At 42.3% G+C, this 17,147-nt stretch overlaps 1 protein-coding gene across 4 annotated transcripts in view; it reads right to left on the reverse strand.

Annotated features, from left to right (window-relative positions):
* Positions 1–2,733: 2,733 nt before the first annotated feature.
* LOC311150093 (solute carrier family 41 member 1-like) overlaps positions 2,734–17,147 on the reverse strand; it is a 31,098-nt gene continuing 16,684 nt past the window's right edge. For 3 of the 4 annotated variants that reach the window (XM_084187365.1, XM_084187366.1, XM_084187367.1), the window contains exons 3-9: positions 17,017–17,124; positions 16,556–16,627; positions 16,027–16,171; positions 15,693–15,839; positions 8,420–8,564; positions 8,091–8,170; positions 5,945–6,407 (exon numbers count right to left, since the gene is read on the reverse strand). In XM_084187365.1, coding sequence (XP_084043491.1) covers positions 6,085–6,407; positions 8,091–8,170; positions 8,420–8,564; positions 15,693–15,839; positions 16,027–16,171; positions 16,556–16,627; positions 17,017–17,124 — 1,020 coding nt within the window. In that variant the 3' untranslated portion in view covers positions 5,945–6,084. Of the gene's footprint in view, positions 4,059–4,239; positions 4,389–5,944; positions 6,408–8,090; positions 8,171–8,419; positions 8,565–15,692; positions 15,840–16,026; positions 16,172–16,555; positions 16,628–17,016; positions 17,125–17,147 lie in introns of those variants that run through there. The other variant, XM_084187368.1, reaches the window with a different exon arrangement.

Here is a 17,147-nt window from a genome sequence, read left to right on the forward strand (position 1 = left end):
CTCCCCTCCCGGAGGACCTGAGCCCTAGGACCATACCTCAGGACTACCTGGCCTGATGACTCCTTGCTGTCCCAGTCCACCTGGTCGTGCTGCTGCTCCAGTTTCCACTCTTCTGTCTGCGGCTATGGAACTCTGACCTGTTCACCGGACGTGCTACCTTGTCCCAGACCTGCTGTTTTCAACTCTCTCTCTCTACCGCACCTGCTATTTCAACTTCTAAATGCCCGGCTATGAAAAGCCAAGTGACATTTACTCCTGATGTACTGACCTGTTGCAACCTCTACAACTACTGTGATTATTATTTGACCCTGCTGTTCATCTATGAACGTTTGAACATCTTGGAGATAAATCTGGCCTTAATGGCCATGTACTGGTATAATCTCCACCCGGCACAGCCAGAAGGGGACTGGCCACCCCTCAGAGCCTGGATCCTCTCTAGGTTTCTTCCAAGGTTTCTGCCTTTCTAGGGAGTTTTTCCTAGCCACCGTGCATCTACATCGCTTGCTGTTTGGGGTTTTAGGCTGGGTTTCTGTATAGCACTTTGTGACATCTGCAGATGTCACATTGGATTGATTGATTGATAGAAAATGGGTGGACTGGCGGCCATTGCGAGTGAACCCATAAGAGCAAAGAAGGAAGTAAAAGCAGGAAGTGTAACCATCAGTCTGTGCTGTGATTTGTTGATTCAACTCAAATTACATTTAAAAAAATACATTCCATTGCATGAGCAATGTCAGTTAGCATCATTTGAATGAACATTCTACATTACCATGGAAATTATTACATCACAATACCAGGCAGCCATTGTGAGTGTACCCATGAGTTTACCAGTCAAATTGCCAGGGTTAGAGGTTCCAAGCCTGTTCTATTCATTCTTATTTCTATGTGGAAAACGCTGTCTCAAGCGCTGCTCCAGGATCGCCCATAAGTGGGTTGAGATCAGAGTGATATACACTACGAAGCAAGCTAGATCTACTCAGGCGTTTATAAAGCTATCCAGCTTCAGTTAGTTTCACATTCCAGCTCAGGCTTCATCCGTACTATGACGGTGGATATTGCTCATCAGCCTGCAGCTAACTCTAGCAGGCTTCTAACTGCGCGTGCATGTCGCACATGGCTAGTCGAACGTGGAACTATTCACTGAGCCAATGCTGAAACATCAATCCATGGGCGTGTCAGTGACACATTTACATTTTTGCCGAAATCAACACGAAAGAAAAGCTTTCTTGCGAATTCAGCAGGCTATGCTGTGAAATAGGCTATTAGAAGTGGCATTTTCATTTTATTACCTATCGTTAATGCCGTCTTTGGTGTGCTTATCAATGCACAGGCACATTTTCCCCCACCTATTGATACTGTGCGTGAAATTTCAAATGCATCCCATCATTACTAAATGTGTAATGTGATGGGTATTTTAATATTACAATTTTTAACAAAACATTTGATTAATAAAATATTATCAGTCTTCTTCCTCAAATGAAGGGGATGATGAAGCAATCTTTGCGACAGGGAGGGAAGCTGATTTCATTTGTCCTCAACTCGTGGCTCAGTCACTTCATTTAGGCTAAGCTAAGGACCCTGGTACTAAACACCTCCCTCTGCAACTGGATCCTGGACTTCCTGACGGGCCGCCCCCAGGTGGTAAGGGCAGGCAACAACACATCTGCCACGCTGATCCTCAACACGGGGTCCCTCAGGGGTGTTCTTAGTCCCCTCCTGTAGTCCCTGTTCATCCACGACTGCGTGGACAAGCACAACTCCAACACCATCATTACATTTTTTACTTTAGTTTATTTAGTAAATATTTTCTTAACTCTTAAAACTGCATTGTTGGTTAAGGACTTGTAAGTAAGCATTTCATGGTAAGGTCTACACCTGTTGTATTCAGTACATGTGACAAATAAAATTTGATTTGAGTAGAGTTAGCTGTGAGTTAGCTCTGGTGCCAGACGGCCATGGCATATGGTTTACATGCTCATCAAACCATTCAGTGACCACTCGTGCCCTGTGGATGGCGGCATTGTCATCCTATGGGGGCATAGCCATGGTAGCCAAAATAAGAAACCTAAGCATGATGGGACTTTAATTTCGTATTTAAGTCAGGAACCACACTTGTGTGGAAGCACCTGCTTTCCATATAATTTGTATCCCTCATTTACTCAATTGTTTCCATTATTTTGGCAGTTACCTGTACATAAAAAGCATTTTTGGCAACTATTTCCAAGAAAATGTAATCTATAATAAATATTTGACAAATCAACAATTCCCTCTGAGTAATTCTGGATAATATATCTAAGGATAACCACACAAACATTGGTGAACGTAGATGCTTCTGAAGCTGAGAAAAATGAGTTGGCCTGTGGGAAGAGTCTGACTTTTGAGAAATGACAGTTAAAAGACAAGTACACTGAATTCTGCATACCAATCGCCAAATGCCTATTTTGACCAAATCTCTTCAAAGTAAGTTACTAGATATAGTCCAGTTTGTAACATTCTCTATGAAATTGACTTTAAAATGTGTGATTCAATGTAGTGAACTTTGAAATTATGGATGTATGTCCACTTTAAAGTGATTAAAATTCATGAAATATTGATGACGGTAGGATGATAAACAAACTAAAAAATACATTTACATTAGTTTCTTTTTTTCATTTTCATGTTTACCTTTTGAAAGTTCTCAAATTAAAGGACCAAAATATCAAGTAGATGCAAAAATGCCATTTCAGTCTGTGGTGCCTGGCCTTAAGATTTGTTTTATTCAAGCCCCTTAACCATGAGCTGGCAGTGAGGGCACTACAGTTGTAATGTACAGAAGGCATGTGAATGGGGCCATTGCAATGTTTTAAATAAAGCTACCTTTTCTTTAAATAGACATTTGTGATTATACAAAACACACCGACATGTAACTTTCATGATACATGGACTTGACAGATACTGTGTACATTAAGGCTTTGTTTTTGCATTTAAGATTGCTGCTGAACATTAATATGTGAAAAACATTAGTAAAGCTTTATTAGGCATTTTGCAATGACACTTTTGCCTGTCCTGTCATACGAGATAGCCTTGAGCAGATTTGAGAACAGTTTCAATTCTTTGCCCTTACCCCATCTCACATTACTGATGACATGCCAATAGTAACTTCATTCTGGTTTAAGATGTTCCTCCCTTAAAAGTTGTAACTTTTTAACTTAACACTGTGATAGTAAGCGGCTCTTAGAAAATCACTAAATAATACTGATGTCCTTCAAATATGTTCTATCATTGATACATTCACAGGTCCAGTTCTCTCCCACACCCTAGTTTCAATTTCAATGGGTGCAGTAGTTTCAAGCTAAGCATTGGTGGTGATGTTTGGTCTACAACAGAATGTTCCAGTAGTTACCAGTCCATTAAGGTTTTTTGAGTTCTGTCTATTGCCAAGCCCCACTCTGCATTCTACATCCAGAAATACTGTAAACAAGTTCAAATTCATTTTCATACACCAACATACAATGCACCCATTCTTGATCAATAACCGTTCCCGAATTTCAGAAAAAGTTCAATTTAGTGTGTTGATTTTTCAGTCGTCTCACATTCACAGGTGACATGTGGGGTGTGTGAAATAGGACCTGGATGAGTTTGCAGTTTGTCCCATCACCCATACTTTGAGGTTTTTAACGACCCACACCTGCTGATGAACTGCAAGCTGAGTGAGTGAGTGAATGAGTGAGTGAGTGTGAATGCAGTCAGTCAGTCACACAGCCATCCCCACGCCCAGTAGAGTAACTAACTCCCCTCCAGTGGTGAAGGCAGAGGAGAGGCAGGGCAAGGAGATGATACAGACCCCTGGTCTGGGAAGGCACAGCACAGAGAGGCCTGTAGGAGACCGATGACCCCCCTCCCTTTCAGAGTCCCAGCCCCTCCATGAGTGAGACGGAGCGGAAGACCAAAGCCAGGAAGCCGGTCCCCAGCAGGTCTCCCAGGGCTGTCAGGTAGGGGATGGAAAAGTTATCTGGGTCCAGACTCCTCCTCCACATCAGACGGACTATCAGGTCAGCCACATAAAGGAGGATGCCCACCTGGAGGAACATCCCATACAGACAGACAATCAATCACACATCAGATTTGAATGAGAAATCCATAAGTCCTTATACGTCAATAACTCTATAATGAAAAGTCCTTATAACGTTGTATGAGACTTTACCAAACTCCATCAGTGGACCAGTGACTGAGGGTAGCAGGCGAGGGCATAGGGTGTACCTGGAGAAGGGTGGCACACAGGTAGCAGACGATGAAGGTGACAGTGAGGGCAGTGTGGCCTCCTTGGAGCAGAGAGATGGTATAGAGGAACACCAGGTGACCAGGCACCACCAGTAGGAACAACACCCTCGCTGACTTGGAGTTCACACCTGGAGAGACAAAGGCAACTAATGAATACTGTAGGTAGCTTTCTTATCTAGTTAGTTACTGTGGAAGCACTGGCTGAAAGGTAAATACAGTGCCTTTGGAAAATATTCAGACTCCTTGACTTTTTCCACAATTTGTTACATTACATCCTTATTCTAAAATGGATTAAATGTTAGTTTTTCTCTTATCAATCTACACACAATATCCCATAATGACAAAGCAAACACAGGTTTTTAGACATTCTTACAAATGTATTAAACATAAAAACCGGAAATATCACATTTACATAGGTATTCAGACCCTTTACTCAGTACTTTATTGAAGCACCTTTGGCAGTGATTACAGCCTCAAGTCTTCTTGGGTATGACGCTACAAGTTTGGCACCCCTGTATTTGGAGAGTTTCTCTGCAGATCCTCTCAAGCTCTGTCAGGTTGGATGGGGAGCGTGGCTGCACAGCTATTTTCAGGTGTCTCCAGAGATGTTCAATCGGGTTCAAGTCCGGGCTCTGGCTGGGCTACTCAAGGACATTCAGAGACTTGTCCCGAAGCCACTCCTGCGTTGTCTTGGCTGTGTGCTTAGGGTCGTTGTCCTGTTGGAAGGTGGACCTTTGAGGTCCTGAGTGCTCTGGAGCAGGTTTTCATCAAGGATCTCTCTGTACATTGCTCCGTTCATCTTTCCCTATATCCTGACTAGTCTCCCAGTCCCTGCCACTGAAAAACATCCCCACAACATGATGCTGCCACCACCATGCTTCACCGTAGAGAATGTCCCAGGTTTCCTCCAGATGTGACGGTTGGTATTCAGGCCAAAGAGTTCAATCTTGGTTTCATCAGACCATAGAATCTTGTTTCTCATGGTCTGAGAGTCCTTTAGGTGCCTTTTAGCAAATTCCAAGCAGGCTGTCATGTGCCTTTTACTGAGGAGTGGCTTCCGTCTGACCACTGTACCATAAAGGCCTGATTGGTGGAGTGCCGCAGAGATGGTTGTCCTTCTGGAAGGTTCTTCCATCTCCACAGAGGAACTCTAGAGCTCTGTCAGAGTCACCATCGGGTTCTTGGTCACCTCCCTGACCAAGGTCCTTCTCCCCCGATTGCTCATTTTGGCCTGGCGGCAAGCTCTAGGAAGTGTCTTGGTGGTTCCAAACTTCTTCCATTTCAGAATGATGGAGGCCACTGTGTTCTTGGGGACCTTCAATGCTGCAGAAATATTTTTGTACCCTTCCCCAGATCTGTGCCTCGACACAATCCTGTCTCAGAGTTCTATGGACAATTCCTTCGACCTCATGGATTGGTTTTTGCTCTGACATGCACTGTCAACTGTGGGACCTTATATAGACAGGTGTGTGCCTTTCCAAATCATGTCCATTCAATTGAATCTACCACAGGTGGATTCTAATCAAGTTGTAGAAACATCTCATGAATGATCAATGGAAACAGGATGCACCTGTGCTCAATTTTGAGTCTCATAGCAAAGGGTCTGAATACTTATGTAAATAATGTATTTCTGTTTTTTATTTGTAATACATTTGCAAACATTTCTAAAAACCTGTTTTCGCTTTGTCATTATGGGGTATTGTGTGTAGATTGATGAGGGGAAAAAAATTATTGTATATATTTTAGAATAAGGCTGTATCATAACAAAATGTGGAAAAAGCGAAGGGGTCTGAATACTTTCCGAATGCACTGTATGTACAAATACTATGATGAAGAGAGGACAAATATAACAAGAATGGCAAGAAAGTGGTTCCAAAGAGTAAAGTTCATATTTGATAAATCACAAACAGAGAGGATGTCACTGGCATATATTCTCCCTGTTTTGTTCCCCACAGACATATATACATGCAATCCATGACCCTCTATAGAAAGACAGAGTGGAGGAGCCTTTCCTGAGGTGAAGAAGGTAGTGAAGGGGCTGGGCCAGTGCTGTCTCATCTTATAGGGCAAGACTCCAGGCATGCTCCAGAAGTGAAGGTAGGTTGAGAGCCGACTGGCCTGGATGGCCACCAAGTTCCCTCCAACACCTGAGGGGAACCACCAAGCATGGAAAGAATATCAACCACACAAGTCTCCTATTATATAGTCACATGCTTTTCCATTGAAATATGAAACATGACTCTCTATATGTAAAACACATATGTTGTCCACCACATGCTTTTGACTTCATAAGGATATACTCTTAGGAATTGTTGATTTATTTCATTTCTTATTTGATTGATCAATTCCACATTGATAGATCCCTGATTGTAGAGGTCTGCACGGGACTGATGTCTTCATCCTGCGCCCTCAGCTTTTCATACCGCACCTGCCCGCTCCCGCTAGCTTTTTGTCTGACTCCCACCCCGCTCCCTGGTCTCCAACCCAACCACAGTCCTGCAATGTTATTTTAGCCATATGTGACGCAGCTCGCTTGACAGCCATGGTTCCAGCAAGTGTGCGCCCTATACTATAGGTAATATCAAAATGCGCTAAAATAACCTAAGAAATAGGCTAGGTTAAATTACCCGAGATTTTCACGTAGCCCATTATATTAGGCTATCGGTATTACTGGGCTATATCAGCCAATATGCTAGACGTAGTTTGAAGAATGCAGAGTTGGAGAGAGAGCGGACACTTGCACTTTCTCTTGAGCTACGTTTAGCATAGGCCTAATAGCCTACCTTTCAGGAGAGGGACAACTCTCAGACGGACACAAATATGGGTTATCAATATTTATTTCTAGGCAATGTAGTAAACTATAGCCTAATCATATTTAGGAAGTTAATTTACTTGGAAAGATATCTGCCTGTGCTTCTGCATAGGATAAAGCCTAGTACTCTATTTAATTGAGATCACAAGCACACCTGATATCGCACGCTCAATTAGGAGAGGATATGGTTACTGAACTTGAAGCAGCAAGAATGATGAGAGCAGACACTTGCACTTTCTCACGAGCTACCTTTTGCATATAGGATTTAGCCTACCTTTTAGGAGCGGGACGATTTGCAGGCAGAGACAAAGAAATGGGTAATCCATATTTATTGAAAAGGAAAAGCAGCAGCAACGCTCGCTCATTCTTTTCAACTATCACATTTTTTGATTGCACCTCGACTCTTGTTGGTTGAGTGCCCGCCACTTCTTTCCATTATCAATATGAATTTACCGACACTGTAAACTATATAGCCTAATCATATTTAAGTTAATTTCCTTGAAAAGATACACTACATCACCAAAAGTATGTGGACACCCCTTCAAATTAGTGGATTCGGCTATTTCAGCCACACCCGTTGTTGACAGGTGTATAGAATCCAGCACACAGCCATGCAATCTCCATAGACAAACATTGGCAGTAGAATGGCCTTACTGAAGATCTCAGTGACTTTCAACGTGGCACTGTCATAGGATGCCACCTTTTCAAAAAGTCAGTTCGTCAAATTCCTGCCCTGCTAGATTTGCCCCAGTAAACTGTAAGTGCTGTTATTGTTTAGTGGAAACGTCTGGGAGCAACAACGGCTCAGCCGCCAAGTGGTAGGCCACACAAGCTCACAGAATGGGGCCGCCGAATGCTGTCTCACCAGTATTGTCTTCACATCTCATTCTCACTCAGGCGAAGAGAGTCATGCATATCTCATGGTAGAGTTAATAACTCAACTCACCCATTTCCATCCTTGTATAATGTGTTCAGAGACCATTTTCTAGTTTAATTTAACCAAGATGAGTCCACTCACCATTTATGACGGGTGTAAAGACAGCCATCCCCTCAAAGTTAGGGTCGCTAACAGTCTTGTCCAATATGAGTCCCCCAAAACTGAAAAAGGTCATAATGAAAAACATCAGTCAAGCATCTACTGATTAGATACATGTATTGAATAATAATAATATTATAATAATAATAATACAAGTTTTTTTATCCAAAGCGACTTACAGTTGTGCGTGCATACATTTTACGTATGGGTGGGCCCGGGAATCGAACCCACTATCTTGGCGTTGCAAGTTCTACCAACTGAGCCATACAGGACCATATGATAAGAATGATAAGGTGTCCTGTGTGTCGTACCTGCTGATAGACATGGCTATGATGACAGGCTGCCAGCCAGAGACGAGGACCTCCTTGATTTGAGGGCTCTTCCGGGCCACCACCACCCACAGAGGGATCAGAGCCAGGAAGAACACACACAACAGGGGAGACAGGTACCAGACGTCTACACAACAGAGAAAACACAGCTTAGAATAGTGTCCACAATGCACTGTTACCCCTCTCCCACACAAATAGAACACAATTCATCTGACATAGGAGCACCTCCAAAATTGCTTAAAGATTGTTTGATAATTCAACATTAAAACCATTTTACTTCTGCATGTTTAAATTGGGCTTTGTAAAATTAGCTAACTGTACAGTCGGTGCTGACCACAGGCAACAGATGAGTGGGAACTTACACGGAACAAAAATATAAACGCAACATGCTACAATGTAAACGATTTTACTGAGTTACAGTTCATATAAGGAAATCAGTCAATTTAAATAAAATCATTAGGCCCTAATCTATGGATTTCACATGACTGTGAATACATATATGCATCTGTTGGTCACAGATACCTAAAAAAGTAGGGGCGTGGATCAGAAAACCAGTCATTTGCCTCATGTAGCGCGACACATCTCCTTCACATAGAGTTGATCAGGCTGTTGATTGTGGCCTGTGGAATGTTGTCCCACTCATCTTCAATGGTTGTGTGAAGTTGCTGGATATTGGCGGGAACTGGAACACGCTGTTGTACACGTCGATCCAGAGCGTCCCAAACAGGCTCAATGGGTGACATGTCTGGTGAGTATGCAGGCCATGGAAGAACTGGGACATTTTCAGCTTCCAGGAATTGTGTACAGATCCTTGCGACATGGGGCCGTACATTATCATACTGAAACATAATAATAATAATAATAATAATAATATGCCATTTTTTAGGTGATGGCGGTGGATGAATGGCACGACAATGGGCTTCAGGATCTCGTTACGCTATCTCTGTGCATTCAAATTGCAATCGATAAAATGCAATTGTGTTCGTTGTCCGTAGCTTATACCTGCCCATACCATAACCCCACCGCCACCATGGGGCACTCTGTTCCCAACGTTGACATCAGCAAACTACTCGCCCACACCCTGCCATACACGCTGTCTGCCATCTGCCCGGAACAGTTGAAACCGGGATTCATCTGTGAAGAGCACACTTCTCCAGCATGCCAGTGGCCATCGAAGGTGAGCATTTGCCCTCTGAAGTCGGTTATGACGCCGAACTGCAGTCAGGTCAAGACCCTGGTGAGGACGACGAGCACGTAGATGAGCTTCCCTGAGACGGTTTCTGACAGTTTGTGCAGAAATTCTTCGGTTGTGCAAACCCACAGTTTCTTCAGCTGTCCGGGTATCTGGTATCAGACAATCCCGCAGCAGCCAATTATTTCTGGCCCGGTACCATCGTTGGGCCGCGTCTGTGAGAGATTCAGCAGGCTACTGGCATTACACATCTGGCTAAAAGATTACTGTAGCTCTGTTGGGATAACTTTTATCGATAACTTTATCTTGGCCAGGTCGCAGTTGTAAATGAGAACTTGTTCTCAACTGGCTTACCTGGTTAAATAAAATAAAAATAAACTTTGACACCTTCTGGAAACAAAAGATGCTCTACAGGAATGACAGAGTCCATCCAAATCATCTTGGCTCCTGAACTCTGTCCACGCATTTCAAGGCTGCGTTGAGACAATGACTTATCAACGACCCAAGCCCTGCTCAGATAATCCCTACCATTGTGTCACTGAGTTGTCGTAGTGCTGCAGCAAATGTACATTGTCCCAGGAGTGTTGGAAGTCATAATGCAAGTAACCTAATTTATGTCCCTCTAAGTCCCCTGAATTCCTCTGTCGATCCAATAGCGATTGTATGCAGTAATAATGTGTCTATGAACCAGAGTGATACTGTTAGCACTGAGGCGGTGTGCCCTAATAGGAAGTTTGCTGTGTGCAGCTAATTCTGCACTATCAGCTCAAACATAAATACAGTGGGGAGAAAAAGTATTTAGTCAGCCACCAATTGTGCAAGTTCTCCCACTTAAAAAGATGAGAGAGGCCTGTAATTTTCATCATAGGTACACGTCAACTATGCCAGACAAATTGAGGAAAAAAAATCCAGAAAATCACATTGTAGGATTTTTAATGAATTTATTTGTAAATTATGGTGGAAAATAAGTATTTGGTCACCTAAAAACAAGCAAGATTTCTGGCTCTCACAGACCTGTAACTTCTTCTTTAAGAGGCTCCTCTGTCCTCCACTCGTTACCTGTATTAATGACACCTGTTTGAACTTGTTATCAGTATAAAATACACCTGTCCACAACCTCAAACAGTCACACTCCAAACTCCACTATGGCCAAGACCAAAGAGCTGTCAAAGGACACCAGAAACAAAATTGTAGACCTGCACCAGGCTGGGAAGACTGAATCTGCAATAGGTAAGCAGCTTGGTTTGAAGAAATCAACTGTGGGAGCAATTATTAGGAAATGGAAGACATACAAGACCACTGATAATCTCCCTCGATCTGGGGCTCCACGCAAGATCTCACCCCGTGGGGTCAAAATGATCACAAGAACGGTGAGCAAAAATCCCAGAACCACACGGGGGGACCTAGTGAATGACCTGCAGAGAGCTGGGACCAAGATGAAACGTGGCTGGGTCTTTCAGCATGACAATGATCCCAAACACACCGCCCGGGCAACGAAGGAGTGGCTTCGTAAGAAGCATTTCAAGGTCCTGGAGTGGCCTAGCCAGTCTCCAGATCTCAACCCCATAGAAAATCTTTGGAGGGAGTTGAAAGTCCGTGTTGCCCAGCGACAGCCCCAAAACATCATTGCTCTAGAGGAGATCTGCATGGAGGAATGGGCCAAAATACCAGCAACAGTGTGTGAAAACCTTGTGAAGACTTACAGAAAACGTTTGACCTGTGTCATTGCCAACAAAGGGTATATAACAAAGTATTGAGAAACTTTTGTTATTGACCAAATACTTATTTTCCACCATCATTTGCAAATAAATTCATAAAAAATCCTACAATGTGATTTTCTGGATTTTTTTTTCTCAATTTGTCTGTCATAGTTGACGTGTACCTATGATGAAAATTACAGGCCTCTCTCATCTTTTTAAGTGGGAGAACTTGCAGAATTGGTGGCTGACTAAATACTTTTTTTCCTCACTGTATCACGGTCATGTCTATTTCTGATAAGCCGCTCAGTAAAACAATCAAAACAATCAAGCATCCCAGAAAAGTGCTAAAAATAGCCCACATTAACATATGTAGCCTAAGAAACAAGGTTTATGAAATCGACAGTAACAGATTACATTCATATACTGACTATCTCTGAAACTCACTTAGATAATACCTTTGATGATATATAGTGGTAGCAATACATGGTTATAACATCTACAGAAAAGACAGAAATGCCAACGGGGGTGGTGTTGCGGTCTATATTCAGAGCCACATTCCAGTAAAGCTTAGAAAGGATCTCATTTCAAATACTGTTGAAGTAATATGGCAACAGGCTCATCTACCTCACCTAAAGCCAATTATTGTAGGAAGCTGCTAAAGACCACCAAGTGCTAACAGTCAGTATTTGGATAATATGTGTGAAATGCTTGATAATGTATGGGATATCAACAGAAAGGTATATTTTCTGGGTGACCTAAATATTGACTGGCTTTCATTAAGCTGCCCACTCAAGAAAAAGCTTCAAACTGTAACCAGTGCCTGCGACCTGGTTCAGGTTATCAGTCAACCTACTAGGGTATTTACAAACAGCACAGGAATGAAATCCACATGTATTGATCATGTCTTTACTAATGCTGCAGAAATCTGCTGTAAGGAAGTATCCAAATCCATCGGCTGTAGTGATCACAATATGGTAGCCATATCTAGGAAAACCAAAGTTCCAAAGGCTGGACCTAATATTGTATATAAGAGGTCCTACAAGAGGTTTTGTAGTGATTCCTAAGTTGATGATGTAAAGAACATGTGCTGGTCTGTAGTGTGTAATGAGGAGCACTCCAGTTACTAATAAGCATGCACCCATTAAGAAAATGACTGTAAAAACGGTTAAATCTCCATGGATTGATGAGGAATTGAAAAATGTTATGGTTGAGAGGGATGAGGCCAAAGGAATGGCAAATAAGTCTGGCTGCATAACTGATTGGCAAACCTACTGCAAATTGAGAAATCATGTGACTAGACAGAACAAAAAAGAAGAAGAAACTATACTATGAAACAAAGATAAATTATATAAAGAAGGATAGTAAAAAGCTTTGGAGCACCTTAAATAAAATTTTGGGCAAAAATGCAAACTCAGCTCCATCATTCACTGAATCAGATGGCTCATTCATCACAAAACCCTCTGATACGGCCAACTACTTTACTAATTATTTCACTGGCAAGATTAGCAAACTTCGGCATGACATGCCAGCAACAAATGCCGAACCTGCACATCCAAGTATAACTGACCAAATTATGAAAGACAAGCATTGTAATTTTGAATTCTATAAAGTGAGTGTACAATGACAAGCCACCTGGGTCTGACAACTTGAATGGAAAATTACTGAGGATGATAGCAGACGATATTGCCACTCCTATTTGCCATCTCTTCAATCTAAGCTTACAAACAAGTGTGTGCCCTCAGGCCTGGAGGGAAGCAAAAGTAATTCCGCTACCCAAGAATAAAGCACTCTTTACAGGCTTAAATAGCCAACCAATCAGCCTGTTACCAACCCTTAGTAACATTTTGGAAAATATTGTGTTTGACCAGATACAATGCTATTTTACAGTAAATAAATTAACAACAGACTTTCAGTACGCGTATAGGGAAGGGCATTCAACATGCACAGCACTTACACAAATGACGGATGATTGTCTGAGAGAAATGTATAATAAAAAGATTGTGGGAGCTGTTTTGTTAGACTTCAGTGCGGCTTTTGACATTATCGATCATAGTATGCTGCTGGAAAAACGTATATGTTATGGCTTTACACCCCCTGCTATATTGTGGATTGTGAGTTACCTGTCTAACAGAACACAGAAGGTGTTCTTTAATGGTAGCCTCTTCAACATAATCCAGGTGGAATCAGAAATTCCCTAGGGAAGCTGTCTAGGCCCCTTACTTTTTTCAATCTTTATTAATGACCTGCCACTGGGTCTGAGTGAAGCCTGTGTGTCTATGTATGCGGATGACGCAACACTATACACGTCAGCACTACAGCGAGTAAAATCACTGCAACACTTAACAAAGAGCTGCAGTCCGTTTCAGAATGGGTGGCAAGAAATCAGTTAGTCCTAGCATTGTATTTGGGACAAATCATTCACTAAACCTCAACTAAATATTGTAATGAATAATGGGGAAATTGAGCAAGTTGAGGAGACTAAACTGCTTGGAGTAACCCTGCATTGTAAACTGTTATGGTCAAAACATATTGATGCAACAGTAGCTAAAATGGTGAGAGGTCTGTCCATAATAAAGCGTTGCTCTGCCTTCTTAACAACAATGTCAACAAGGCAAGTCCCACAGGCCCTAGTTTTGTCGCACCTGGACTACTGCCCAGTCTTGTGGTCAGGTGCCACAAAGAGGGACTTGGGAAAATTACAACTGGCCCAAAACAGGGCAGCAAGGCTGGCCCTTGTACACGTAGAGCTAACATCAATCTCTCATGGCTCAAAGTAGAGGAGAGATTGACTTCATCACTACTTGTTTTTGTAAGAAGTATTGACATGTTGAATGCACCGAGCTGTCTGTTTAAACTACTAGCACACAGCTCGGACCCCCATGCATACCCCACAAGACATGCCACCAGAGGTCTCTTCACAGTCCCCAAGTCCAGAACAGACTATGGGATGCGCACAGTACTACATAGAGCCATGGCTACATGGAACTCTATTCCACATCAAGTAACTCAAGCAAGCAGTAAAATCTGATTTAAAAAACTGATAAAAATACACCTTATGGAACAGCGAGGACTGTGAAGAGTCACACACACAGGTACAAACACATACATACAAACACACATAACATACACACTATACACACACGTACACCTGGATTGTGTGTTGTAGTAGAGTAGTGGCCGGAGGCCACACACTTAATGTATTGTGAAATCTGTTGTAAAAATGTATTTTAATGTTGATTTTTGTTATTATAATGTACAATACCAGTCAAAAAATTTGGACACACCTACTCATTCAAGGGTTTTTCTTTATTTTTACTATGTTTTACACTGTAGAATAATAGTGAAGACATCACAACTATGAAATAACACATATGGAATCATGTAGTAACCAAAAAAGGGTTAAACAAATCAAAATCTATTTTATATTTGAGATTCTTCAAATAGCCACCCTTTGCCTTGATGACAGCTTTGCATACTCTGAAATTCTACAAATAAACTTCTAAGAAGGCACACCTGTTAATTGAAATGCATTCCAGGTGACTACCTCATGAAGCTGGTTGAGAGAATGCCAAGAGTGTGTAAAGCTGTCATCAAGGCAAAGGGAGGCTATTTGAATAATCTCAAATATAAAATATATATTGATTTGTTTAACACTTTTTTAGTTACTACATGATTCCATATGTGTTATTTCATAGTTTAGATGTCTTCACTATTATTCTACAATGTAAAAAATTGTAAAAATAAAGAAAAACCCTTGAATGAGTAGGTGTGTCCAAATCTTTGACTGGTAGTGCATATTACTGCCTTAATTTCTGCTGGACTACAGGAAGAGTAGCTGCTGCCTTTGCAGCAGCTAATGGGGAACCATAATAAATACAAATACAAATACAAACTGCTCTGGTGGACATTCCTGCAGTCAGAATGCCAATTGCACGCTGCACATTTTAGAGTGGCCTTTTATTGTCCCCAGCACAAGGTGCACTTGTGTAATGATTATGCTGTTTAATCAGCTTCTTGATATGCCACACCTGTCAGGTGGATGGGTTATCTTGGCAAAGGAGAAATGCTCACTAACAGGGATGTAAACAAGAATGAAATTCTTTTTGAAAAATAAGCTTTTTGTGCATATGAAAAATGTCTGGGATCTTTTATTTCAGCTCATGAAACATTCGACCAACACTTTACATGTTGCCTTTATATTTTTGTTCACTGTAACTTCTGACCACAATGTGGAGAAGGTCTTAATTTGCTTAAATAGTTATTTACCCAGATACATGCACTCTACTGACTCTATTAATAGTTTAATTACTGCTTTCTAATTCAAAGTTGATTAAGCCCTTCATCCATTATAATAAAGCCATACCTCGGTACTGGTAGAGTGTAGTACTGACTCCAGCCAGCAGGGACAGTGTGATCAGATCTCCCAGACTGGCAGCGATGGGCGTGGCCACATTGTCTGGGTTGATGCCCACTTTCCTGGCGCCAATGATCACCCCGATCATCACGAGCCCTATGGAGGGAGGGAGGGGGAGAGAGAGAGTGGGAGGGAGGAAAGGAAGGAGAGAGGGGGAGGGAGGCAGAGCAAGGGATGGAGAAGGGAGAGAGAGGGGGTGACTGTGAGCATAACTGTTAACAGATACTACTATCAAGACACTTGGAATCTCAATCCAATAAAGACACCCTGAGGGTGAACTCACCTAGAGACAGTGCTGCAACGAATGCAGTGATGATGCTGCTGGCACAGAGCACAGCAGCTTGGTCCAGCTCCACCCCACCTCTAGACATGGCCCCCAGTGTTATGGCTGCCACTGCAGCCAGGAAGCCCACCACCGTGGCCTGAACCTGTGGATAGAATTGATTTTCACATCCCCTGGGTTCATCCATCACATTTACTGTCCCTTATGGGCTTACCATACCTACATTATTATGCCTTGGATAATGTGTGACCAAGGGCTATCTTGAGCTCTTCCTAAACTTGGACGAGTCTAACACAGCTGCTTTTACGGTGATCCCATTCTCGAGGTCAAGTTAGCCTCGGGCTACAGTTACAGTGCTGCTATATGTCTTTCAGGCTTGGAGATAAAAGGCCAAGTTGTGCCGTGGAAGACTTATGAATGTCCATCTTCCTGTCTGCCTGTCTCCCAATAAATCAATATCAAAGCATACAGAAATAATTCAATAATTCTTTACTATAATGATACCATGTCATGGAATATTGGAGAATACCTGAATGAGAGCCAGGTTGCTGCACACCATCGTCCACTGATGCTTGGGGTCATCCATCTGTCCAGTGTTAGCCTAAACAAAAGAGCTCATCATCAGTACAACATACGCCAACATCAAACTTTGGCTTTTCAACAAGAGCTTTCTGTGTGATTATTTGTGGGGAAATGTGTATTTATTTACACTTTCACACTAGCCCCTAGGAGTTAGCAAGAGAGCATGAAGAGACCAGGCTACTTTGCCGTCCTACTTTGGCTAATACTACGTACTTTATACAATAGGATGCGGTCCTCTGTAGCTCAGTAGCTGGTACAGCATGGTGCTTGGAACGCCAGGATACTGGGTTTGATTCCCCGGACCACCCGTACGTAAAATGTATGCAAGTATGACTGTTAGGATTAAAGCGTATTCTAAATGGTATATATTATTCTATTTATATTAGGATGCTGAAGATGTGGACTCACTGCGGTGGAGAGGCGAGCAGCCAGGGTCATCTCCAGGTTGCCCTTCAGCCCCACCAGAGCTGGAACCAGGATGAAGATCTCTGTGATGATCTTAAACACCTCCCAGTGCTGAAACACACAGACACAGACAT

The sequence above is a fragment of the Coregonus lavaretus genome (genome assembly GCF_964263955.1).
Source record: "Coregonus lavaretus genome assembly, chromosome: 22".
Lineage (NCBI taxonomy): Eukaryota > Metazoa > Chordata > Actinopteri > Salmoniformes > Salmonidae > Coregonus > Coregonus lavaretus.